Here is a 27960-nt window from a genome sequence, read left to right on the forward strand (position 1 = left end):
TGTTGTGTTGCTACCATGTTGTGCTGCTACCATGTTGTGCTGCTACCATGTTGTGCTGCTACCATGTTGTGTTGCTACCATGTTGTGCTGCTACCACGTTGTGCTGCTACCATGTTGTGCTGCTACCATGATGTTCTTCTTTTTTTAAATCCCAGCCCTCGTCCCCGCAGGAGGCCCTTTTCCGTTTCCTAGGCCGTCATTGTAAATAAGAATTTGTTCTTAAGTGACTTGCCTAGTTGAATAAATGTACAATAAAATAAATAAAAATACCAATCACGGCCGGTTGTGGTACAGCCTCGATGTTGGAACATTGCTGCAGGGACTTGCTTCCATTCAGCCACAAGAGCATTAGTGAGGTTGGGCACTGATGTTGGACGATTAGGCCTAGTCTTGTTGGGCGGTTAGGCCTGGCTCGCAGTCGGAGTTCCAATTCATTACAAAGCTGTTCGATGGGGTGGAGGTCAGGGCTCTGTGCAGGCCAGTCAAGTTCTTCTACACCGATCTCGACAAACCATTTCTTTATGGACCTCACTTTGTGCACAGTGGCATTGTCATCCTGAAACAGGAAAGGGCCTTCCCCAAACTGTTGCCACAAAGTTGGAAGCACAGAATCGTCTACAATGTCATTGCATGCTGTAGTAAGATGTTCTTTCACTGGAACTAAGGGGCCTAGCCCGAACCATGAAAAACAGCCCCAGACCATTATTCCTCCTCCACCAAACTTTACAGTTGCCGCTATATATTCGCCAAACCCAGATTCGTCTGTCGGACTGCCAGATGGTGAAACGTGATTCAGAGTCCAATTTTTACACCAGTCCAGCCGACGCTTGGCATTGCTCATGGTGATCTTAGGCTTGTGTGCAGCTGCTCGGCCATGGAAACCCATTTCATGAAGCTCCTGACGAACAGTTCTTGTGCTGACATTGCATCCAGAGGCAGTTTGGAACTCGGTAGTGAGTGTTGCAACCGAGGACAGATGATTTTAACGTGCTACGCGCTTCAGCACTCAACGGTCTAAGGCACTGCATTTCAGTGCAAGAGGTGATACTACAGTCCCTGGTTCGAATCCAGGTTGAATCACATCCGGCTGTGATTGGGAGTCCCATAGGGCGGCACACAATTGGCCCGGGTTTGGCCGGGGTAGGCTGACATTGTAATTAAGAAATTGTTCTTAACTGACATGCCCGGTTAAATAAGAAAAATCCCAAAGTGACAACAATCCACACATTTTGGTTTGAAACCCCAGCGGGAATCGAACCCACAACTCTGGCGTTGCCAGTGCCATTCTCTTATGAACGGAGACAACGACAGGACCACTACAATACAGGTGGAAGATGTTTGTTTTTTTCTTTTTTTTCTTTTCACCTTTATTTAACCATGTAGGGTAGTTGAGAACACCTTTATTTAACCAGGTAGGCCAGTTGAGAACACCTTTATTTAACCAGGTAGGCCAGTTGAGAACACCTTTATTTAACCAGGTAGGCCAGTTGAGAACACCTTTATTTAATCAGGTAGGCTAGTTGAGAACACCTTTATTTAACCAGGTAGGCTAGTTGAGAACACCTTTATTTAATCAGGTAGGCTAGTTGAGAACACCTTTATTTAATCAGGTAGGCTAGTTGAGAACACCTTTATTTAATCAGGTAGGCTAGTTGAGAACACCTTTATTTAATCAGGTAGGCCAGTTGAGAACACCTTTATTTAATCAGGTAGGCTAGTTGAGAACACCTTTATTTAACCAGGTAGGCCAGTTGAGAACACCTTTATTTAACCAGGTAGGCTAGTTGAGAACACCTTTATTTAATCAGGTAGGCTAGTTGAGAACACCTTTATTTAACCAGGTAGGCTAGTTGAGAACACCTTTATTTAATCAGGTAGGCTAGTTGAGAACACCTTTATTTAACCAGGTAGGCTAGTTGAGAACACCTTTATTTAATCAGGTAGGCTAGTTGAGAACACCTTTATTTAACCAGGTAGTTGAGAACACCTTTATTTAATCAGGTAGGCTAGTTGAGAACACCTTTATTTAATCAGGTAGGCTAGTTGAGAACACCTTTATTTAATCAGGTAGGCTAGTTGAGAACACCTTTATTTAACCAGGTAGGCAGTTGAGAACACCTTTATTTAATCAGGTAGGCTAGTTGAGAACACCTTTATTTAACCAGGTAGGCTAGTTGAGAACACCTTTATTTAATCAGGTAGGCTAGTTGAGAACACCTTTATTTAACCAGGTAGGCTAGTTGAGAACACCTTTATTTAACCAGGTAGGCTAGTTGAGAACACCTTTATTTAATCAGGTAGGCCAGTTGAGAACACCTTTATTTAACCAGGTAGGCCAGTTGAGAACACCTTTATTTAACCAGGTAGGCTAGTTGAGAACACCTTTATTTAACCAGGTAGGCCAGTTGAGAACACCTTTATTTAACCAGGTAGGCCACTTGAGAACACCTTTATTTAACCAGGTAGGCTAGTTGAGAACACCTTTATTTAATCAGGTAGACCAGTTGAGAACACCTTTATTTAACCAGGTAGGCTAGTTGAGAACACCTTTATTTAACCAGGTAGGCTAGTTGAGAACACCTTTATTTAACCGGTAGGCTAGTTGAGAACACCTTTATTTAATCAGGTAGGCCAGTTGAGAACACCTTTATTTAACCAGGTAGGCCAGTTGAGAACACCTTTATTTAACCAGGTAGGCCACTTGAGAACACCTTTATTTAACCAGGTAGGCCACTTGAGAACACCTTTATTTAACCAGGTAGGCCAGTTGAGAACACCTTTATTTAACCAGGTAGGCCAGTTGAGAACACCTTTATTTAACCAGGTAGGCCAGTTGAGAACACCTTTATTTAACCAGGTAGGCCAGTTGAGAACACCTTTATTTAACCAGGTAGGCCATTTGAGAACACCTTTATTTAACCAGGTAGGCCAGTTGAGAACACCTTTTTTTAACCAGGTAGGCAAGTTGAGAACAAGTTCTCATTTACAATTGCGACCTGGCCAAGATAAAGCAAAGCAGTTTGACACATACAACAACACAGATTTACACATGGAGTAAAACAAACATACAGTATAAACAAGTCTATATACGATGTGAGCAAATGAGGTGAGATAAGGGAGGTAAAGGCAAAAAAGGCCATGGTGGCAAAGTAAATACAATATAGCAAATAAAACACTGGAATGGTAGTTTTGCAATGGAAGAATGTGCAAAGTAGAAATAAAAATAATGGGGTGCAAAGGAGCAAAATAAATAAATGAATTAAATACAGTAGGGAAAGAGGTAGTTGTTTGGGCTAAATTATAGGTGGGCTATGACCATGCATGATGCATGCAATTCGCCAAACCCAGAGTCGTCTGTCAGACTGTCAGATGGTGAAACGTGATTCAGAGTCCAATGGCAACAATTTCAATTCAGACCTATGTCAGGCTTGGATTCGCTATGCCATGAGGTTTTTTTCCTAGTTGCATGAACAACGAGGATATTTGCAGCAATTTCGACGATAATCTATGGCCACATGCTCAAGACAGGCTTGATGCAAACTAGTGCCTGCTAAAACATCTCAAGGATGATCAAGGGAAACAAGATGCGCCGGAGCTCAATTTCGAGTCTCATAGCAAAGGGTCTGAATACTTACACTACCAGTCATAACTTTGGACACACCAACACATTAAAGGGTTTTTCTTTATTTTTTACTATTTTCTACATTGTAGAATAATAGTGAAGACATCAAAACTATGAAATAACACACATGGAATCATGTAGTAACCAAAAAAAGGGTTAAACAAATCTAAATATATTTTAGATTCTTCAAAGTAGCCACCATCAATGTAGGCCGTCATTGTAAATAATAATTTGTTCTTAACTGACTTGCCTAGTTAAATAAAAGAAAATAGTAACAAATAAATAAAATCTCTGGTGTGTCCAACTTTTCACTGGTACTATATGTAAATAAGGTATTTCTTTTTTGAAGTTGGAATACATTATTATTATTTTTTTAATGTTTTTGCTTTGTTATTGTGCTGTATTGTGTGTAGATTGATGAGGAAAATACATTTTACAACAAGGCTGTAACATATCAAACTGTGGAAAAAGTCAAGGGAATACTTTCCAAACGCACTAAATGGGACTCCCAATCACAACCGGATGTGATTCAGCCTGGATTCACCAGGGTGTCTGTAGTGACGCCTCTAGCGCTGCATGTAAATAGACAATCAAGTTATCGTAAAAGACCTAATGTACACACATTTGATGTCCCTATAAGACAACCATTTTTGGTTCCCAGGAGAATCCTTTTTGGTTTCAAGTATAACCCTTTTGGGTTCCATGTAGAACCCTCTGTTGGAAGGGTCATACATGTAAACCAAAATGTTTTTTATCTGGAACCAGAAATTGTTATTTAAAAGGGTTCTCCTAATGGACACAGCCAAATAACCATTTTATGTTGTAGATAGCTCACTTGCTGGTTTGATAAATAACATTGCCTGAAACCTGAAGATGTGTGTGAGCTTTTCGAGTGAATGCCTATAGTCGTGTGACACACCGCGGAAGAAAAGAGACGTGGGTTCAGGCCCAGTTGGTTACATCCCAGGGATGTGAGACAGCCAAGGGTAAATAATAGTAACATCTCGTCTCACTATTGGCACACACATAGACAATTAGTTAAGCACCGCGGGCAAAGCAGCGCGTTGGTTTACTGCATGGAAAGTGAATGGTACAATTCTACATTTTGGGAAAATAAATAGCGGCAATACCAGCGTCATAAAGGCTTCCAAACAAACTAAATAGGTCTATTTCATTGGATGGTCTGGCTCTCCTTTACATCTAATATAAACATTTTTAAAAATGCATTTATTTGATCCTATATCTAAGTATTTCTCTACCAGTGTGTGTCTGATCCTATTTGACCGTCGTTGGCAGTTTGTGTTATGCGCTCCTGTTTTTTCCGTATCACACGCCATCTACTCCACCTTACACAGTGACGCATAGCGCTGTTCCAGTCTCCTTCCCCCTACCGAGGGCTTTTCCGGTTGTTACGGCTCCCTCCCCCTGCTCCGCAATTTCTCTTATCAACGAGCAAGGCGGCCAGGATGGATATTGTGAATCAGGTAGGGGCTCTGAACATCTAGAAACATAACGGACATTTACTGCTGTTTAAATATCAACTGTACGAACCGGTTATGAGCGTTGCTATGTAGTTATCTGGGATATTAGAATTATCAGGTAAATCCGCGGAAAGCCCCCCTTATGATGCAGACGCTGTTTGTTGACTGAAATACAGCACATCCTTATAATTACTGAGGGAATGGGTGTTTATGCGTTTGTGTCAAATTAAACACACTATCTTGTGGCTATGCCGGGTAAAATGATAAGTATGTCATGTTATTGTTTACTATTATGTCAGATACAGTCATTGGTGGAATATGGATGGTGATATAACGGTATCCCCATCATATACATGTACGCACAGATAAATTATGGACCGAAATATCTTTGTCTATCTGTCGTCCAAATATGTATTTGTTCATATGAGTCAAATATTTTTTTTTATTCTGCAATCCTGGCATTATATTATCCGCTTATAAAGCGGGCCTGGTAAAGGCTATGTGCAGCTGTCATTTCAGATTGCGTTGTAAAATGGCAGTTCACCTTTATTCCCTACATGGCTGTATAGACTAGTGATTCTTCTTTTAGGATGCCTGGAATGCTATCTGATACATCATGTGGGCCTATAAGCAGGGATATTTCTCTCGATATTCGTTGGGTGAATATAAGAACTGAATAAATCGTTTTAGTAAAATGACTGTCCAATGCCCTCAAGTGTTAAAACATGAAATGGGTGTCTGCATTTTCGTCATATTAACACCGTATTGCTTCTAGTTGGATCCTATCATCATTTAAAACGAACGCTGCAATTAAATGATACGTTTGAGTGGGTAACAATCGGTAGTTATTATTGGTAATTGTACGCATGATAATGCTCGTGGTTTCTGACTGAGCATCACTAGCTACACCACAGGAGCTTAAAGCGTAATGGTGTCATGTCCAATCCAAACCGCACCTTTTACCAGGCCCAGTCTCCCCGGGTCGACGTTAACGGCAGGCCATGACTTCGCGTATTCACACCTCACTCTCTGTACTCAAATATTTCGATAGTTGGCCCATCTGTGCTCAAATATTTAGGCTACATACCATGTTTTATAGCCGATATGTGGACATTTTATAAAATATTAAAACCCACAGACGCAAAACAAATATTCAATCATCATGTTGTCTATTTCATTAAAGGTGCAATGTCATACATACCACAGCCTCCTCACCGAACATACGATATATCTTATTGTAAACACATGATGAGACGGAATAGTCCTACTATTGAGAATAACATACAACTAGTGTAAAGGCTGTAGACATATGCGGATGATGGTGAAAATAAATCATGCATGAAAATGCAATATACACTAAACACTAAGAACACCTTCCTGATATTGAGTTGAAAGCGTTTCCACAGGGAAGCTGGCCCATGTTGACTCCATGTCTTACCCACAGTTGATGTCAAGTTGGCTGGATGTCCTTTGGGTGGTGGACCATTCTTGATACACATGGACGGGGGAAACGGGGGAAACTGTTGAACGGGGGAAAATCCGAGAGGGTTGCAGTTCTTTACTCCATCCTGTGTGCCTGGCAACTACAACCATACCCAGTTCAAGGGCACTTAAATCTTTTGTTTTGCCCAATCACCCTCTGAATGGCACACATACACAATCCATGTCTCAATTATCTCAAGCCTTAAAAATCTGTCTTTAACCTGTCTCCTCCCCTTCATCTACACTGATTTTAAGTGGATTTAACAAGTGACATCAATAAGGGATTCATAGCTTTCACCTGGATTCACCTGGTCAGTCTATGTCATGGAAACAGCAGGTGTTCATAATGTTTTGTAAACTCAGTGTATTGCCTTCATCCCCACTCTGACCTGTTGCTAATAGGCCTATGTTGTAATGATAATAGACACTTCATTAGTCCCACATCTTTACTCTGGATGATGATGTGGGTGGGTGAATCATTCTTTCATCATAGGAAAATAATGATTGTCTGTGTGTCTGTTGTATGTAGGCTACCATGAGAAACATCATATGGGTTTAATAATCAGTCATTGTGTTCTCTCTATCGGTATACAGACTCTCTGTTGAGAATCATATATTACTGCTGTAGGCCTATAGAGATGATGGTGATAAAATGATGCGTTTACTGTGTGTCTTCTGTGATCGCTTCTTCAAGGGACATTTAAAAAATCAGCTTCGTAATAATCATCTCCAGCACCACCCCCAACATCCACATATGTGAGAAAAACGAGGAAGATAAGTTTTTCCAATGACGTCATCAGTGCGCATCGTGTGATTTTAACCAATTGTGAATATGCATTGCCTAGTAACTGCCTACTAATTGTCCTCTAATTGGTTGATAATGTCATTCGAAACATGTATCTTCCTATTTATTTTACTACAAAACATATAAACTCGCCATTTTCACATACAGTGGAAGTCGGAAGTTTACTTAGGTTGGAGTCGTTAAAACTCGTTTTTCAACCCCTCCACAAATTTCTTGTTAACAAATTATAGTTTTGGCAAGTCGGTTGTGCATGACACAAGTCATTTTTACAACAATTGTTTACAGACAGATTATTTCACTTATAATTCACTGTATGACAATTCCTGTGGGTCAGAAGTGTACGTACACTAAGTTGACTGTGCCTTTAAACAGCTTGGGAAATTCAAGAAAATTATGTCATGGCTTTAGAAGCTTCTGATAGGCTAATTGACATCATTTGAGTCAATTGGAGGTGTACCTGTGGAAGTATTTCAAGGCCTACCTTCAAACTCACTGCCTCTTTCCTTGACATCATGGGAAAATCAAAAGAAATCTGCCAAGACCTCAGAAAAAAATTGTGTAGACCTCTACAAGTCTGGTTCATCCTTGGGAGCAATATGCAAACACCTGAAGGTACCACGTTCATCTGTACAAACAATAGTACACAAGTATAAACACCATGGGACCACGCAGCCGTCATACTGCTCAGGAAGGAGACGCGCTCTGTCTCGTACTTTGGTGCGAAAAGTGCAAATCAATCCCAGAACAACAGCAAAGGACCTTGTGAAGATGCTGGAGGAAACGGGTACAAAAGTATCTATATCCACAGTAAAACGAGTCCTATATTGACATAACCTGAAAGGCCACTCAGCAAGGGAGAAGCCACTGCCCCAAAACCGCCATAAAAATGCCAGACTACGGTTTGCAACTGTACATGCAGACAAAGATCGTACTTTTTGGAGAAATGTCCTCTGTTCTGTTCTGAACTGTTTGGCCTGAATGACCATCGTTATGTTTGGAGGATAAAGGGGAGGCTTGCAAGCCGAAGAACACCATCCCAACCGTGAAGCACGGGGGTGGCAGCATCATGTTGTGGGGGTGCTTTGCTGCAGGAGGGACTGGTGCACTTCACAAAATAGATGGCATCATGAGGCGGGAAAATTATGTGGATATTTTGAAGCAACATCTCAAGATATCAGTCAGGAAGTTAAAGCTTGGTCGCAAATGGGTCTTCCAAATGGACAATGACCCCAAGCATATTTCCTAAGTTGTGGCAAAATGGCTTAAGGACAACAAAGTTAAGGTATTGAAGTGGCCATCACAAAGCCCTGACCTCAATCCCATAGAAAATGTGTGGGTTCAACGGAAAAAGTGTGTGAGAGCAAGGAGGCCTACAAACCTGACTCAGTTACACCAGCTCTGTCAGGAGGAATGGGCCAAAATTCACCCAACTTATTGTGGGAAGCTTGTGGAAGGCTAACTGAAACATTTGACCCAAGTTAAACAATTTCAAGGCAATGCTACCAAATACTAATTGAGTGTATGTACACTTCTGACCCACTGGGAATGTGATAAAAGAAATAAAATCTGAAATAAATCATTGTCTCTACTATTATTCTGACATTTCACATTCTTAAAATAAAGTGGTGATCCTAACTGACCTAAGACAGGGAATTTTTACTCTGATTAAATGTCAGGAATTGTGAAAAACTGAGTTTAAATGTATTTGGCTAAGGTGTATGTAAACTTCCGACTTCAACTGTATGTTGATGTTGGGGTGGTGCTGATGATGATGAATATAGTGGCATTTCCTGATTAACAGGTTGCAATGTTAATAGACGTTTGATTAGACCCACTTATATCTGTATCATTTCAGTAGGCCTACATTAGTACAGTTGTTCTCTACTTCTGCTGTCTGTGTAGTGCGTTATTATATTACACGGATCAATGATGAATGGCTGTTTTGTTATGATTTGGAATCATCGTTGTTATTTTTCTTTCTTCTCCAGTTGGTTGCAGGCGGACAGTTCAGAGTCCTCAAAGTTCCCCTGGGCTTCATCAAAGCTCTAGAATGGGTAAGTCAATGTTCCCCTGGGCTTCTTCAAAGCTCTAGAATGGGTAAGTCAAAGTTCCCCTGGGCTTCATCAAAGCTCTAGAATGGGTAAATCAATGTTCCCCTGGGCTTTTGTCAAAGCTCTAGAATGGGTAGGTCATCTCCCTCTCTCTCTCTCTCTCTCTCTCTGTCTCTCTCCTCCTCTCTCTCTCTCTGTCTCCCCCTCTTTCTCTGTCTCTCTCCTCCTCTCTCTGACCCCCTCTAACTCCAATCTCCCCCTCTCGCTCTGTCTCTCTGACTCTCCCCCTCTCTCGCCCCCTCTCTCTGTCTCTTTCCTCCTCTCTCTCTGTCGCTCTCCTCTCTCTCTGTCTCTCTCCCCCCTCTCTCTCTGTCTCTCTCTCGCTGTCTCTCTCCCCCTCTCTCTCACCCCCTCTCTCTCTGTCTCTCTCCTTCTCTCTCTGACCCCCTCTAACTCTAATCTCCCCCTCTCGCTCTGTCTCTCTCCTCCTCTCTCTGACCCCCTCTAACTCCAATCTCCCCCTCTCTCTTGTCCTCCCACTCTCCTTCTCTCTGGCCCGTCAATTACGTTTCCATTTCAATTTAAGGGACTTTATTAACATGGGAAACATATGTTTACATTGCCAAAGCAAGTGCAATAGATAATAAACAAAAGTGAAATAAACAATAAAAAATTCAGAGTAAACATTACACTCCAAAATAATATCATATTGTCATATTAAGTCATATTATGTCATATTAAGTCATATAATGTCATATTATGTCATATTATGTCATATTATGTCATATAATGTCATATTAAGTCATATAATGTCATATAATGTCATATTATGTCATATTAAGTCATATAATGTCATATTAAGTCATATAATGTCATATTATGTCATATTATGTCTACATACAGTGTTGTGACGATGTGCAAATAGTTAGTTTACAAAAGGGAAAATAAATCAACATAAATATAGGTTGTATTTACAATGGTGTTTGTTCTTCACTGGTTGCCTGTCTCTCTCTCTCTCTCTCTCAACAACACTAGGTCCAGAGTTAGTCTCTAACTAGGAATAACACTAGGTCCAGAGTTAGTCTCTGACCAGGAACAACACTAGGTCCAGAGTTAGTCTCTAACTAGGAACAACACTAGGTCCAGAGTTAGTCTCTGACCAGGAACAACACTAGGTCCAGAGTTAGTCTCTGACCAGGAACAACACTAGGTCCAGAGTTAGTCTCTGACCAGGAACAACACTAGGTCCAGAGTTAGTCTCTAACTAGGAATCACACTAGGTCCAGAGTTAGTCTCTGACCAGGAACAAAACTAAGGCCCAGAGTTAGTCTCTGACCAGGAACAACACTTGGTCCAGAGTTAGTCTCTGACCAGGAACAACACTAGGTCTAGAGTTAGTCTCTAACTAGGAACAACACTAGGTCCAGAGTTAGTCTCTAACTATGATGAATCACATAGGTCCACCAAGTTAGTCTCTAACTAGGAAATCTTGACAGTGTAGATGTAAACCAGAGTTACTTTCTAACTAGGAATAACCTGAATCCAGAGTTGGTTTCACCAGGAACAACACTAGGTCCAGAGTTAGTCTCTAACTAGGAACAACACTTGACCAGTGTCTGTAATCTGGTTCAGGTTATTAATCAACCCACTCAGGTCCAGAGCTTCTCTCTGACCAGGAACAACACTAGGTCCAGAGTTAGTCTCTAATAGGAACAACACTAACAGAGTTAGTCTCTGACCAGGAACAACACAGGTCAGAGTTAGTCTCTAACTAGGAATCACCCACTCAGGTCCAGGTTAGTCTCTAACTAGGAATCCAGTGTCTAGGTCCAGAGTTAGTCTCTAACTAGGAATCACACTAGGTCCAGAGGAAGTCTCTGACCAGGTCTGTAATCTAGGTCCAGAGTTAGTCTTAATCAACCCAACACAGGTCCAAGTTAGTCACTGTGACCAGGAACAACACTAGGTCAGAGTTAGTCTCTAACTCAGGAACAACACTAGGTCCAAGTTAGTCTGTAACCAGTGAATAACACTAGGTCCAGAGTTAATCACTGACCAGGAACTTCTCACTAGGTCCAGAGTTGTCTGTAATCTGGAACAGGTTATTAATCAGTTAGTCACTGACCAGGAACAACACAGGTCCAAGCTAGTCTCTCACTGTAACCAGTGTCTGTAATCTGGTTCAGGTTATTAATCAACCCACTCAACAGGTCCAAGTTAGTCACTGTAACTAGTGAATCTGTAACTGGTCCAGAGTTAGTCTAACCAACAAAACTAACAGAGTTAGTCTCTGACCAGGAACAACAGTGGTCCAAGTCTGGTCTCTAGGTTAGGAACAACACCAGGTCAACAGGAAGTCTCTAACTAGGAATAACACAGGTCCAAGTTGGTTCAGGATTAATCAACCCAGGTCCAGAGTTCAGTCTGTAACCAGTGTCTGTAATCTGGTTCAGAGTTAGTTAATCAACAACACTAACAGAGAAGTCTCACTGTAACCAGTGTCTGTAATCTAGTTCAGGTTATTAATCAACCCAATCAACAGGTCCAAGCTTAGTCACTGTAACCAGTGTCTGTAATCTGGTTCAGAGTTAGTAATCAACCCAGGAACAACAGGAGGTCTTTCACTGTAACCAGTGTCTGTAATCTGGTTCAGAGTTAGTTAATCTATGAACCCACTCAACAGGAAGTCAGTGTAACCAGTGTCTGTACTATGTGTGAAATTAATCATGTGATGTAAACAGGAGGTCTACTTTCCAGGGACCTGTAATATTGACTGGTTTTCATCAAGCTGCCTGTTCAACAGGAAGCTTCTCACTGTAACCAGTGTCTGTAATCTGGTTCAGGTTATTAATCAACCCACTCAACAGGAAGCTTCTCACTGTAACCAGTGTCTGTAATCTGGTTCAGGTTATTAATCAACCCACTCAACAGGAAGCTTCTCACTGTAACCAGTGTCTGTAATCTGGTTCAGGTTATTAATCAACCCACTCAACAGGAAGCTTCACTAATCAGTGTCTGTAATCTGGTTCAGGTTATTAATCAACCTACCAGGGTGTTTACAAACACTACAGGAACAAGATCATCCACATGTATTGATCACATGTTTACTAATACTGTAAGACTTTGTTCTAAAGCTGTATCCGTACCCATTGGATGCATTGATCACAATATAGTGGCTATATACAGGAAAGACACGTTTACAATAGCTGGGTCTAAAATAGTGTATAAGAGATCATACAAAAGATTTTTCTGTGACTCTTATGTGGATGATGTTAAAAATGTTTGTTGGTCTGATGTGATTAAAGAGGAGCATCCGGACGCTGCACTTGATGAATTTATAAAATTGCTTCTTCCAATTATTGATAAACAAACACCCGTTAAGAAACGGACTGTTAGAACTGTTAAGGCTCCATGGATTAATGAGGAAAACTGTATGGTTGAAAGAGATGGGGCAAAAGGAGTGGCTGGCTGACTGACTGCAAATTGAGAAATGATGTGACTAAACTCAACAAAAAGAAGAAGAAACTGTATTATGAAGCTAAGATCAATGATATAAAAAATGATGTAGCAAAAGCTTTTGAGTACATTAAATTAAATTATGGGCAGAAAGATATTCAACTCCATCTTTCATCCAATCAGATGGATTATTCATCACAAAGCCATTTCATTTTGCCAATTATTGTAATGATTACTTCATTGGCAAAGTGGGAGAACTTAGGCAGGAAATGCCAACAATGAACAAACAGTGAGCAATTGTATTAATGCATAAAAAAACAAATAATGAAAGAAAAGTGAGAATGTTGTAAAGTTAGTGTGGGAGAGGTGGAAGATTTATTGTTATCGATCAATAATGGCAAACCTCCTGGCATTGACAACATAGATAGAAAGCTACTGAGGATGGTAGTTGACTCTATAGCCACTCCTACTGACTCTATAGCCACTCCTACTGAGGATGGTAGCTGACTCTATAGCCACTCCTACTGAGGATGGTAGCTGACTCTATAGCCACTCCTACTGACTCTATAGCCACTCCTACTGACTCTATAGCCACTCCTACTGAGGATGGTAGCTGACTCTATAGCCACTCCTACTGAGGATGGTAGCTGACTCTATAGCCACTCCTACTGAGGATGGTGGCTGACTCTATAGCCACTCCTACTGACTCTATAGCCACTCCTACTGAGGATGGTAGCTGACTCTATAGCCACTCCTACTGAAGATGGTAGCTGACTCTATAGCCACTCCTACTGACTCTCTAGCCACTCCTACTGAGGATGGTAGCTGACTCTATAGCCTCTCCTACTGAGGATGGTAGCTGAATCTATAGCCACTCCTACTGAGGATGGTAGCTGACTCTATAGCCACTCCTACTGACTCTATAGCCACTCCTACTGAGGATGGTAGCTGAATCTATAGCCACTCCTACTGAGGATGGTAGCTGACTCTATAGCCACTCCTACTGAGGATGGTAGCTGACTCTATAGCCACTCCTACTGAGGATGGTAGCTGACTCTATAGCCACTCCTACTGAGGATGGTAGCTGACTCTATAGACACTCCTACTGAGGATGGTAGGTGACTCTATAGCCACTCCTACTGAGGATGGTAGCTGAATCTATAGCCACTCCTACAGAGGATGGTAGCTGACTCTATAGCCACTCCTACTGAGGATGGTAGCTGAATCTATAGCCACTCCTACTGAGGATGGTAGCTGACTCTATAGCCACTCCTACTGAGGATGGTAGCTAACTCTATAGCCACTCCTACTGAGGATGGTAGCTGACTCTATAGCCACTCCTACTGACTCTCTAGCCACTCCTACTGAGGATGGTAGCTAACTCTATAGCCACTCCTACTGAGGATGGTAGCTGACTCTATAGCCACTCCTACTGAGGATGGTAGCTGACTCTATAGCCACTCCTACTGAGGATGGTAGGTGACTCTATAGCCACTCCTACTGAGGATGGTAGCTGAATCTATAGCCACTCCTACTTAGGATGGTAGCTGACTCTATAGCCACTCCTACTGAGGATGGTAGCTGACTCTATAGCCACTCCTACTGAAGATGGTAGCTGACTCTATAGCCACTCCTACTGACTCTCTAGCCACTCCTACTGAGGATGGTCGCTGACTCTATAGCCACTCCTACTGAGGATGGTAGCTGACTCTATAGCCACTCCTACTGACTCTATAGCCACTCCTACTGAGGATGGTAGCTGACTCTATAGCCACTCCTACTGAGGATGGTAGCTGACTCTATAGCCACTCCTACTGACTCTCTAGCCACTCCTACTGAGGATGGTAACTGACTCTATAGCCACTCCTACTGAGGATGGTAGTTGACTCTATAGCCACTCCTACTGAGGATGGTGGCTGACTCTATAGCCACTCCTACTGAGGATGGTGGCTGACTCTATAGCCACTCCTACTGACTCTATAGCCACTCCTACTGAGGATGGTGGCTGACTCTATAGCCACTCCTACTGAGAATGGTGGCTGACTCTATAGCCACTCCTACTGACTCTATAGCCACTCCTACTGAGGATGGTAGCTGACTCTATAGTCACTCCTACTGGGGATGGTGGCTGACTCTATAGCCACTCCTATTGACTCTATAGCCACTCCTACTGAGGATGGTAGCTGACTCTATAGTCACGCCTACTGAGGATGGTAGCTGACTCTATAGCCAGTCCTACTAAGAATGGTGTCTGACTCTATAGCCACTCCTACTGACTCTATAGCCACTCCTACTGACTCTATAGCCACTCCTACTGAGGATGGTAGCTGACTCTATAGTCAATCCTACTGAGGATGGTAGCTGACTCTATAGCCACTCCTACTGAGGATGGTAGCTGACTCTATAGCCACTCCTACTGAGGATGGTAGCTGACTCTATAGCCACTCCTACTGAGGATGGTAGCTGACTCTATAGCCACTCCTACTGAGGATGGTGGCTGACTCTATAGCCACTCCTACTGAGGATGGTAGCTGACTCTATAGCCACTCCTACTGAGGATGGTAGCTGACTCTATAGCCACTCCTACTGAGGATGGTAGCTGACTCTATAGCCACTCCTACTGAGGATGGTAGCTGACTCTATAGCCACTCCTACTGACTCTATAGCCACTCCTACTGAGGATGGTAGCTGACTCTATAGCCACTCCTACTGAGGATGGTAGCTGACTCTATAACCACTCCTACTGACTCGATAGCCACTCCTACTGACTCTATAGTCACTCCTACTGAGGATGGTAGCTGACTCTATAGCCACTCCTACTGAGGAGGGTAGCTGACTCTATAACCACTCCTACTGACTCTATAGCCACTCCTACTGACTCTATAGTCACTCCTACTGAGGATGGTAGCTGACTCTATAGCCACTCCTACTGACTCTATAGCCACTCCTACTGACTCTATAGTCACTCCTACTGAGGATGGTAGCTGACTCTATAGCCACTCCTACTGAGGATGGTAGCTGACTATATAGACACTCCTATCTGTCATATCTTTAATCTGAGCCTAGAGGAAAGTGTTTGTCCTCAGGCCTGGAGGGAAGACAAAGTAATTCCGCTACTCAAGAGTGGTAAAGCAGCCTTTACTGGTTCTAACAGCAGACCTCTAAGCTTGCAGCCAGCTCTTATCAAAATGTTGGAAAAAATTGTGTTTGACCAAATACAATGCTACTTCTCTGTAAACAAATTAACAACAGACTTTCAGCATGCTTGTAGAGAAGGGCACTCAGCATGTACTGCACTGACACAAATTACAGATGATTGGTTGAAAGAAATTGATAATAAGAAGATTGTGGGAGCTGTACTGCTAGATTTCAGTGCATCCTTTGATATTGTTGACCATAACCTGTTGTTGAAAAAATGTATGTTATGGCTTTTCAACCTCTGGCATATCGTGGATTCAGAGCTATCTATCTTATAGAACTCAGAGGGTTTTCTTTAGTAGTAGCTTCTCTAATGTCAAACATGTAAAGTGTGGTGTACCGCAGGGCAGCTCTCTAGGCCCTCTACTCTTTTCTATTTTTACCAATGACCTGCCTCTGGCATTAATCAAAGCATGTGTGTCCATGTATGCTGATTATTCAACCATATACGCATCTGCAACCACAGCTAATGAAGTCACTGAAACCTTTAACAAAGAGTTGCAGTCTGTTTTGGAATGGGTGGCCAGTAATAAACTGGTCCTGAACATCTCTAAAACTAAGAGCATTGTATTTGGTACAAATCATTCCTTAAGTTCTAGACCTCAGCTGAATCTGGTAATGAATGGTGTGGCTGTTGTACAAGTTGAGGAGACTAAATTACTTGGCATTACCTTAGATTGTAAACTGTCATGGTCAAAACCTATAGATTCAATGGTTGTAGAGATGGGGAGAGGTCTGTCCGTAATAAAGAGATGCTCTGCTTTTTTGACGCCACACTCCGAAAAGCAAGTTCTGCAGGCCCTAGTTTTATCTAATCTGGATTATTGTCCAGTCGTGTGGTCCAGTGCTGCAAGGAGAGACCTAGTTAAGATGCAGCTGGCCCAGAACAGGGAGCCACGTTTTGCTCTTCATTGTAATCAGAGGGCTGATGTAAATACTATGCAGCCAGTCTCTCTTGGCTAAGAGTTGAGTAGAGACTGACTGCATCACTTCTTCTTTTTATAAGAAACAATGTGTTGGAAATTCCAAATTGTTTGCATAGTCAATTTACACACAGCTCTGACATACACACTTACCCCATCAGACACGCCACCAGGCGTCTTTTCACAGTCCCCTTATTGCATGGAACTTCCTTCCATCTCACATTGTTCAAATAACCAGCAAACCTGGTTTCAAAAAACAGATAAAACAACACCTCATGGCACAACGCCTCTCCCCTATTTGATCAGATAGTTTGTGTGTATAAATTGGTATTTAGGCTACGTGTGCCTTTTTAAAGAATGTATGTAGTTCTGTCCTTGAGCTGTTCTTGTCTATTGATGTTCTGTATTATGTTTCATGTTTTTTTGTGGATGCTTTTGTAACAGCTAATGGGGATCCTAATAAAATACCAAATACCAAACACTAGGCCCAGAGTTAGTCTCTGACCAGGAACACCACTAGGTCCAGAGTTAGTCTCTGACCAGGAACACCACTAGGCCCAGAGTTAGTCTCTGACCAGGAACACCACTAGGTCCAGAGTTAGTCTCTGACCAGGAACACCACTAGGTCCAGAGTTAGTCTCTGACCAGGAACACCACTAGGTCCAGAGTTAGTCTCTGACCCAGGAACACCACTAGGTCCAGAGTTAGTCTCTGACCCGGAACACCACTAGGTCCAGAGTTAGTCTCTGACCCGGAACACCACTAGGTCCAGAGTTAGTCTCTGACCAGGAACACCACTAGGCCCAGAGTTAGTCTCTGACCAGGAACACCACTAGGCCCAGAGTTAGTCTCTGACCAGGAACACCACTAGGTCCAGAGTTAGTCTCTGACCAGGAACACCACTAGGTCCATAATCTGAGACTTTTTGAAAATCAATAATGGAACAGCTATTGAAAAGCAGCACCATTCGACTTCTGTTTGTGCTATGGGACCTCTCCTCCTATAAGGCGACATCAGTACATCTTATGAGATTCATATCTGTCTCCCGATTGGCGCAGCGGTCTAAGGCACTGCATCTCGGTGCTAGAGGCGTTACTACAGACCCTGGTTTGATTCCAGGCTGTATCTCAATCGACCGTGATTGGGAGGCCCATAGTGCGGCGCACAATTGGCCCAACGTCGTCCGGGTTTGGGTTTGGCCGGCGTAAATGAGAATTGGTTCATTACTGACTTGCCCAGTTAAATAAAGGTTAAATAAAAATTATCTGAGATGTATCTTCTGAATATAGGAGTCAAGAAGCTGAACACATCCTGGAAATACGAAGGCAGTGGCTTCAGATAGTATCAGGCCTATACTCAGTAACCGTGACAACCACACATTGACGAGAGTAATAGCGCCGCCCGGTGGCCGTCGGCAGTCACGACACCCTGGACCAGTCGCAATGACATCACAGTGTCTGCTTCTGAAACGGCTCCAATGTTCTCTTGTTAGTTACACTATTTTTTTTTTACCAGAGCCTATGTCCTTCAGGAGGAGGGAGGATAGCGGGTGAGATTATCTGAACATTGTCACTTGGAGTCGTGAATGAGTGGGCGCCGCGTACGCCCTCCCACGCACACACACACACGCACACACACACACACACACACCAATAGGAGGATGAGACAGATGGCAGTGAGAATGGCAGTAAAAGCAGCTAGATTCTCCTCCATCCAATCTGATCTGGCCTGCCCTATGACATCACATGCTACACTAACCTCATCTCTTAGTGGGGGGGGGGATCTGCTGGATTTAATACATCTACTGGGGGGTGATAGTGGTTGCTTGGCCACAGGCCTCGGGTGTAGGCCTCAAATGGGACACTTTTCCCTTTTATAGTGCACTACTTTCTACCAGGGCCTTGGTTCAAAGTAGTGCACTATGTAGGGAAAAGGATGTGTATTTTACTACATGTATTGTTTTTATGATATATGTGTTTCTCTTATTACCATAAACTGTGTTTTACTTTATGTTATATGACCCTTAATCACGTAACTGAAATTCACAGGCTAGTGTAAAGTGAGACAATTATAGGGCCATTATTTTAACTCTGTTTTTATCCTTCTATTCTCTCCTTTCCTGCAGATCTTTGCCATCTTTGCATTCTCAACATGTGGGAGTTACTCCGGGATGTTCAAGATGAGTGTGGAGTGTAAAAACAGGACCGAGAGCGACCTGAGTATAGAAGTGGAATTCGAGTATCCTTTCAGGTCAGTCAAGTTCTCTGGGTTTTAGGTTGACTAGCATTAAATGTGTCTGTGTTTTACGTCCAAAATGTCACCCTATTCCCCATAGGGACCTGTTCACCATAGGGACCTGTTCACCATAGGGACTTGTTCACCATAGGGACCTGTTCACCATAGGGACTTGTTCACCATAGGGACCTATTCCCCATAGGGACTTGTTCACCATAGGGACCTGTTCAGCATAGGGACCTGTTCACCATAGGGACCTGTTCACCATAGGGGCCATGTTCACCATAGGGACCTGTTCAGCATAGGGACTTGTTCACCATAGGGACTTGTTCACCATAGGGACCTGTTCACCATAGGGACCTGTTCACCATAGGGACCTGTTCACCATAGGGACTTGTTCACCATAGGGACTTGTTCACCATAGGGACTTGTTTACCATAGGGACTTGTTCACCATAGGGACTTGTTCACCATAGGGACTTGTTCTCCATAGGGACCTGTTCACCATAGGGACCTGTTCACCATAGGGACCTGTTCACCATAGGGGCCATGTTCACCATAGGGACCTGTTCACCATAGGGACCTGTTCACCATAGGGACTTGTTCACCATAGGGACCTGTTCACCATAGGGACCTGTTCACCATAGGGACTTGTTCACCATAGGGACCTGTTCACCATAGGGACTTGTTCACCATAGGGATCTGTTCACCATAGGGACCTGTTCACCATAGGGACTTGTTCACCATAGGGACCTGTTCACCATAGGGACCTGTTCACCATAGGGACTCGTTCACCATAGGGACCTGTTCACCATAGGGACCTGTTCACCATAGGGACCTGTTCACCATAGGGGCCATGTTCACCATAGGGACCTGTTCACCATAGGGACCTGTTCACCATAGGGACTTGTTCACCATAGGGACCTGTTCACCATAGGGACCTGTTCACCATAGGGACCTGTTCACCATAGGGACTTGTTCACCATAGGGACCTGTTCACCATAGGGACCTGTTCACCATAGGGACTTGTTCACCATAGGGATCTGTTCACCATAGGGACCTGTTCACCATAGGGACTTGTTCACCATAGGGACCTGTTCACCATAGGGACCTGTTCACCATAGGGACTCGTTCACCATAGGGACCTGTTCACCATAGGGACCTGTTCACCATAGGGACCTGTTCACCATAGGGGCCATGTTCACCATAGGGACCTGTTCACCATAGGGACCTGTTCACCATAGGGACTTGTTCACCATAGGGACCTGTTCACCATAGGGACCTGTTCACCATAGGGACCTGTTCACCATAGGGACCTGTTCACCATAGGGACTTGTTCACCATAGGGACCTGTTCACCATAGGGACCTGTTCACCATAGGGACTTGTTCACCATAGGGATCTGTTCACCATAGGGACCTGTTCACCATAGGGACCTGTTCACCATAGGGACCTGTTCACCATAGGGACTCGTTCACCATAGGGACCTGTTCACCATAGGGACTCGTTCACCATAGGGACCTGTTCACCCTAGGGACTTGTTCACCATAGGGACCTGTTCACCCTAGGGACTTGTTCACCATAGGGACCTGTTCACCATAGGGACCTGTTCACCATAGGGACCTGTTCACCATAGGGACCTGTTCACCCTAGGGACTTGTTCACCATAGGGACCTGTTCACCCTAGGGACTTGTTCACCATAGGGACCTGTTCACCATAGGGACCTGTTCACCATAGGGACTTGTTCACCATAGGGACCTGTTCACCATTATGTCATGATACAGAATGTCAGAATGTCATGATACAGAATGTCATGATACAGAATGTCAGAATGTTGTGAAACAAAATGTCAGAATGTCATGATACAGGATGTCAGAATATCATGATACAGAATGTCATGATACAGAATGTCAGACTGTCATGATACAGAATGTCAGAATGTCATGATACAGAATGTCATGATACAGAATGTCAGAATGTTGTGAAACAAAATGTCAGAATGTCATGATACAGGATGTCAGAATATCATGATACAGAATGTCATGATACAGAATGTCAGACTGTCATGAATCAAAATGTCAGAATGTCATGATACAAAATGTCATGATACGAAATGTAAGAATGTCATGATACAAAATGTCATGATACAAAATGTCAGAATGTCATGATACAGAATGTCATGATACAGAATGTCAGAATGTCATGATACAGAATGTCAGAATGAAAGCACTTTGTGACAGCTGCTGATGTGAAAATGGGCTTTGGTGATCTTCGTGTGCTGCTGCTCGGCCACGGAAAACCATTTCGTGAAGCTCCCGATGAACAATTCTTGCGCTGACGTTGCTTCCAGGGGCAGTTTGGAACTCGGTAGTGAGTGGAGGACAGACGGTTTTTACACGCTACACGCTACCAACTGACTGGTAGGAAAGGGGGCATCCTATGACGGGTGCCATGTTGAAAGTCACTGAGCTCTTCAGTATGGACCTGTTCTACTGCCAATGTTTGTCTATGGAGATTGCATGGCTGTGTGCTCGATTTTATACATCTGTCAGCAACGGTTGTGGCTGGAGTAGCCAAATCCACTAATTTGAAGAGGTGTCCACATACTTTTGGTCAAGTAGTGTATATGTGTTTTCATTGATTGATTGAGAATCTCCTGCTCTTCTGTCTCCATCTTCAGGCTTCACCAAGTATACTTTGACGCCCCAACCTGTAAAGGGGGTCCCCCCGAGCGTCTCTTCCTGGTTGGTAACTACTCTTCCTCGGCAGAGTTCTTTGTCACCATCGGTGTGTTTGCCTTCCTCTACTCCATGGCTGCCCTCAGCGTCTACGTCTTCGCCCTGGAGAAGTACCGAGAGAACAACAAGGGACCACTCATCGTAAGTGGGGTTGGGGGGGAGGGTTGGATGTGTGTGTGTTGTTGCATTTACAGTTAAAGGGTAAATAAAAATATATTTGCACTTAAATCTCTTTTTTATTTTCTCACATTCATGTTCACCGTTTGTAGCCGTCGATTTTGAACATTCGACTTCATCCCGTCTTCCTGTGTGTATTTACCGTAGAGATCCTATACGTCGCTAGCGTCTGATGTCACAGACCTGTATATCTTTAGAATGTGCTGATCGTGGCGGCCATCAGGTGGATCAGGTGTTCTATATGTCATTGTATGAGTTTTGACCTCGTTTCCTGTGTGTGTTTCGTGTTTCCACCTTCCGCCGCAGGATTTTGGCGTGACGTGTGTGTTCACCTTCATGTGGTTGGTCAGCTCAGCTGCGTGGGCTAAGGGCCTGTCGGATGTCAAGGCGTCCACGGACCCTGAGAAAGTGGTGGATCTGATCTCAGCCTGCGACGAGGAAGGGAACCGCTGTCGTGAAGTTCACGACCCCGTCATGTCTGGACTCAACACCTCCGTCGTGAGTGTCTGGTTTTAACAGCTAGGTTCTGCTTCAATGCTATAACAGTTTATTGTAGCAGTGATCTTACCTTGCGGGTGTCTCTGCTGTGTTCGGTTGCAGTACAATAATATTGTCTTACATTACATTCATTGTAACAGAGATGTTACATTACATTCATTGTAACAGAGATGTTACATTACATTCATTGTAACAGAGATGTTACATTACATTCATTGTAACAGAGATGTTACATTACATTCATTGTAACAGAGATGTTACATTACATTCATTGTAACAGAGATGTTACATTACATTCATTGTAACAGAGATGTTACATTACATTCATTGTAACAGAGATGTTACATTATATTCATTGAAATGAGAAACAATACCTTTCAAATCTTTGTAAATTAACATTGAAAAGAGAAATTCGATATGAATGATTAATCAGCAGAATCCATGTTTTTAATAATAACCCTCTCATGTGGGATTGTTGACATCTCCCACATCTTTTTGATCTCTGTGGATCCTTGTTAATGTCCTGAGAGATCTCCCTGGATCCTTGTTAATGGATTGAGAGATCTCCCTGGATCCTTGTTAATGGATTGAGAGATCTCCCTGGATCCTTGTTAATGTCCTGAGAGATCTCCCTGGATCCTTGTTAATGTCCTGAGAGATCTCCCTGGATCCTTGTTAATGTCCTGAGAGATCTCCCTGGATCCGTGGTAATGTCCTGAGAGATCTCCCTGGATCCTTGTTAATGTCCTGAGAGATCTCCCTGGATCCGTGGTAATGTCCTGAGAGATCTCCCTGGATCCTTGTTAATGTCCTGGGAGATCTCCCTGGATCCGTGGTAATGTCCTGAGAGATCTCCCTGGAGCCTTGTTAATGGAATGAGAGATCTCCCTGGAGCCTTGTTAATGTCATGAGTCAGCTTGTTCTCAATTTTAAAACCATTGCATACTGTAGCTATGACATAACTATAATGTAGCGTATATAGGCCCCCTAGGTCTGTATACAAATCAAATTGTATTAGCCACATGCGCTGAATACAACAGGTGTAGTAGACCTTACAGTGAAATGATGAATACAACAGGTGTAGTAGACCGTACAGTGAAATGCTGAATACGACAGGTGTAGTAGACCTTACAGTGAAGTGCTGAATACAACAGGTGTAGTAGACCTTACAGTGAAATGCTGAATACAACAGGTGTAGTAGACCTTACAGTGAAATGCTGAATACAACAGGTGTAGTAGACCTCACAGTGTAATGCTGAATACAACAGGTGTAGTAGACCTTACAGTGAAATGCTGAATACAACAGGTGTAGTAGACCTCACAGAGTAATGCTGAATACAACAGGTGTAGTAGACCTTACAGTGAAATGCTGAATACAACAGGTGTAGTAGACCTTACAGTGAAATGCTGAATACAACAGGTGTAGTAGACCTTACAGTGAAATGCTGAATACAACAGGTGTAGTAGACCTCACAGAGTAATGCTGAATACAACAGGTGTAGTAGACCTTACAGTGAAATGCTGAATACAACAGGTGTAGTAGACCTCACAGTGAATCCCAATACATACACACCAAAACCCCAAGACAAAACACACCACAATACAAAAACCCCATGCCACACCCTGGCCTGACCCAATACATGAAGAAAAACACAAAATACTTAGACCAGGGCGTGACAGAACCCCCCCTAAGGTGCAGACTCCCGAACGCAACTCAAAACAATAGGGAGGGTCCGGGTGGGCGTCTGTCCAAGGTGGCGGCTCCGACGTGGAACCCACTCAGTCAATGTCTTAGTCCCCTCTCCTCGCGTCCCTGGATAGTCCACCATCGCCGCCGACCATGGCCTAGTAGTCCTCACCCAGAAACCCACTGGACTGAGGAGCAGATCGGGACTGAAGGACAGCTCGGGACTGAGGGGAAGCTCGGGACTGAGGGGAAGCTCGGGAGTGAGAGAAAGCTCGGGAGTGAGAGAAAGCTCGGGAGTGAGAGGAAGCTCAGGCAGGTAGGTAGATCTACCAGATCCTGGCTGGCTGGTGGTTTCAGCAGATCCTGGCTGACTGGCAGATCCCGGCTGACTGGCAGATCCTGGCTGACTGGCAGATCCTGGCTGACTGGCAGATCCTGGCCGACTGGCGGATCCTGGCCAACTGGCAGATCCTGGCCGACTGGCAGATCCCGGCTGACTGGCAGATCTGGAAGAGTCTGGTTGACTGGCAGATCTGGAAGAGTCTGGCTGACTGGCAGATCTGGAAGAGTCTGGCTGACTGGCAGATCTGGAAGAGTCTGGCTGACTGGCAGATCTGGAAGAGTCTGGCTGACTGGCAGATCTGGAAGAGTCTGGCTGACTGGCAGATCTGGAAGAGTCTGGCTGACTGGCAGATCTGGAAGAGTCTGGCCGACTGGCGGATCTGGAAGAGTCTGGCCGACTGGCGGATCTGGAAGAGTCTGGCCGACTGGCGGATCTGGAAGAGTCTGGCCGACTGGCGGATCTGGAAGAGTCTGGCCGACTGGCGGATCTGGAAGAGTCTGGCCGACTGGCGGATCCTGGCAGACTGAAAGATCTGGCTGCTCCACGCTGACTGGCGGCTCTGGCTGCTCCACGCTGACTGGCGGCTCTGGCTGCTCCATGTAGGCTGACAGCTCTGGCGGCTTCTTACAGACTGGCAGCTCTGGCGGCTCCTTGCAGACTGGCAGCTTCTTACAGACTGACAGCTCTGGCTGCTCTATGCAGTCTGGCAGCTCTGGCCCCTCCATGCAGACTGACAGCTCTGGCTGCTCCATGCAGACCGACAGCTCTGGCTGCTCCATGCAGGCTGGCAGCTCTGGCTTCTCTATGCAGGCTGGCAGCTCTGGCTGCGCTGAACAGGCGGAGACTCCGGCAGCGCAGGAGAGGAGAGAGGCTCTGGCTGCGCTGAACAGGCGGGAGACTCCAGCAGCGCTGTAGAGGAGAAAGGCTCCGGCAGCGCTGAACAGACGGGAGACTCCGGCAGCGCAGGAGAGGAGAAAGGCTCCGGCAGCGCTGGAGAGGCGAGGCGCACTGTAGGCCTGATGCGTGGTGCTGGTACTGGTGGTACTGAACCGAGAACACGCACAGGAAGCCTGGTGCGGGGAGCTGCTACCGGAGGGCTGGAGTGTGGAGGTGGCACCGGATGGGCTAGACCATGAAGGCGTACTGGAGATCTTGAGAGCAGTGCTGGCACAGGACGTGCAAGGCTAGGGATGTGCACAGGAGGCCTGGTGCGTGAGGCTGGCACCAACTTCACCAGCCGACTAACACGCACCTCAGGACGAGTATGGAGCGCTAACCCAGGTGCCATCAAATCCCCGGCACGTTCCGTCGGGCGAATTCCATGCAAAAAGCACCAACACAGCAACTCCCTCATTTCTCTCTCCTCCAATTTCCCCATTAACTCCTTCACAGTCTCTGTTTCGCTCACCTCCAACACCGGCTCTGGTTCTGGTCTCCTCCTTGGCTCCTCACGATAAACAGGGAGAGTTGGCTCAGGTCTGACTCCTGACTCTGCCACACTCTCCCTGAGCCCCCAATAAATTTTGGGGCTGACACTCAGGCTTCCTTCCGAGTCGCCGTGCTGCCTCCTCATACCGGCGCCTCTCCGCTTTCGCCGCCTCCAGTTCTTCTTTGGGGCGGCGATATTCTCCAGGCTGAGCCCAGGGTCCTTCTCCGTTTAGGATTTCCTCCCATCTCCAGAAATCCTTATTGCGCATCTCCTCTTTGGGCTGCTCCTGCCTGTTGACACGCTGCTTGGTCCGTTGGTGGTGGGTGATTCTGTAACGGTTTTCTAGGTGTGAAGGAGAGTCGGACCAAAATGCAGCGTGTAGATTGCGATCCATGTTTAATGAACGAACGTAACACGAATCTAAATACAAACACTACAAAAAACAATAAACGTAACGAAAACCGAAACAGCCTATACTTGTGTAACCTAACACATAGACAGGAACAAGGACACTAAGGACAATCACCCACGACAAACTCAAAGAATATGGCTGCCTAAATATGGTTCCCAATCAGAGACAACGATAAACACCTGACTCTGATTGAGAACCACTCCAGACAGCCATAGACTTTGCTAGATAACCCCACTAGCTACAATCCCAATACATACACACCAAAACCCCAAGACAAAACACACCACAATACAAAAACCCCATGCCACACCCTGGCCTGACCCAATACATGAAGAAAAACACAAAATACTTAGACCAGGGCGTGACACTTACAGTGAAATGCTGAATACAACAGGTGTAGGTAGACCTCACAGTGAAATGCTGAATACAACAGGTGTAGTAGACCTCACAGTGAAATGCTGAATACAACAGGTGTAGGTAGACCTCACAGTGAAATGCTGAATACAACAGGTGTAGTAGACCTTACAGTGAAATGCTGAATACAACAGGTGTAGTAGACCTTACAGTGAAATGCTTACTTACGAGCCCCTAACCGACAACGTTGTCAAAAAATAATGCGAATAAGGATAAGAAATAAAAGTAACAAGTAATTTTTTGCAGTGTGATTACACTACATAAACCAAAAGTATGTGGACACCTGCTCATCAAACATCTTATTCCAATATCATGGGCATTAATATGGAGTTGCTATAACAGCCTCCACTCTTCTGGGAAGGCATTAATATGGAGTTGGTCCCCCCTTTGTTGCTATAACAGCCTCCACTCTTCTATGAAGGCTTTACACTAGACGCTGAAACATTGCTGTGGGGACTTGCTTCCATTCAGCCACAGGAGCATTAGTGAGGTCGGGCACTGATGTTGGGCGATTAGGTCTGGCTCACAGTCAGCGTTCCAATTTGGCATTCGTTGGAGTTGAGGTCAGGGCTCAGTGCAGGCCAGTCAAGATCTTCCACACCGATCTCGACAAACCATTTCTGAATGGACCTCGCTTTGTGCATGGGGGCATTATCATGCTGAAACAGGAAAGGGCCTTTCCCAAACTGTTGCCACAAAGTTGGAAGCACAGAATCATCTAGAATGTAATTGTATGCTGCAGCGTTAAGATTTGAATGCATAGTGCCCACTGTAAAGTTTGGTGGAGGAGGAATAATGTGGTGGAGGAGGAATAATGTTCTGGGGCTGTACACATACTTGTGTATATACAGTTCATTCGGAAAGTATTCAGACCCATTGACTTTTTCCACAGTTTGATACGTTACAGCCTTATTCTACAATGGATCAGCTCCTGCATCTTCCCTAATATTTGAAACCAAGGCTTGACCCCCCAATCCACAAAAGTGGAGACAAATTTGACCACAACAATT

General features: G+C 44.3%; 1 protein-coding gene across 2 annotated transcripts in view; it reads left to right on the forward strand.

Annotated features, from left to right (window-relative positions):
- The first annotated feature begins 4963 nt into the window (after positions 1-4963).
- LOC112237502 (synaptophysin) overlaps positions 4964-27960 on the forward strand; it is a 28369-nt gene continuing 5372 nt past the window's right edge. For both annotated transcript variants that reach the window (XM_042299818.1, XM_042299819.1), the window contains exons 1-5: positions 4964-5106; positions 9379-9444; positions 19144-19268; positions 21933-22131; positions 22474-22665. In XM_042299818.1, coding sequence (XP_042155752.1) covers positions 5089-5106; positions 9379-9444; positions 19144-19268; positions 21933-22131; positions 22474-22665 — 600 coding nt within the window. In that variant the 5' untranslated portion in view covers positions 4964-5088. The remainder of the gene's footprint in view (positions 5107-9378; positions 9445-19143; positions 19269-21932; positions 22132-22473; positions 22666-27960) is intronic.

The sequence above is a fragment of the Oncorhynchus tshawytscha genome, linkage group LG16 (genome assembly GCF_018296145.1).
Source record: "Oncorhynchus tshawytscha isolate Ot180627B linkage group LG16, Otsh_v2.0, whole genome shotgun sequence".
Lineage (NCBI taxonomy): Eukaryota > Metazoa > Chordata > Actinopteri > Salmoniformes > Salmonidae > Oncorhynchus > Oncorhynchus tshawytscha.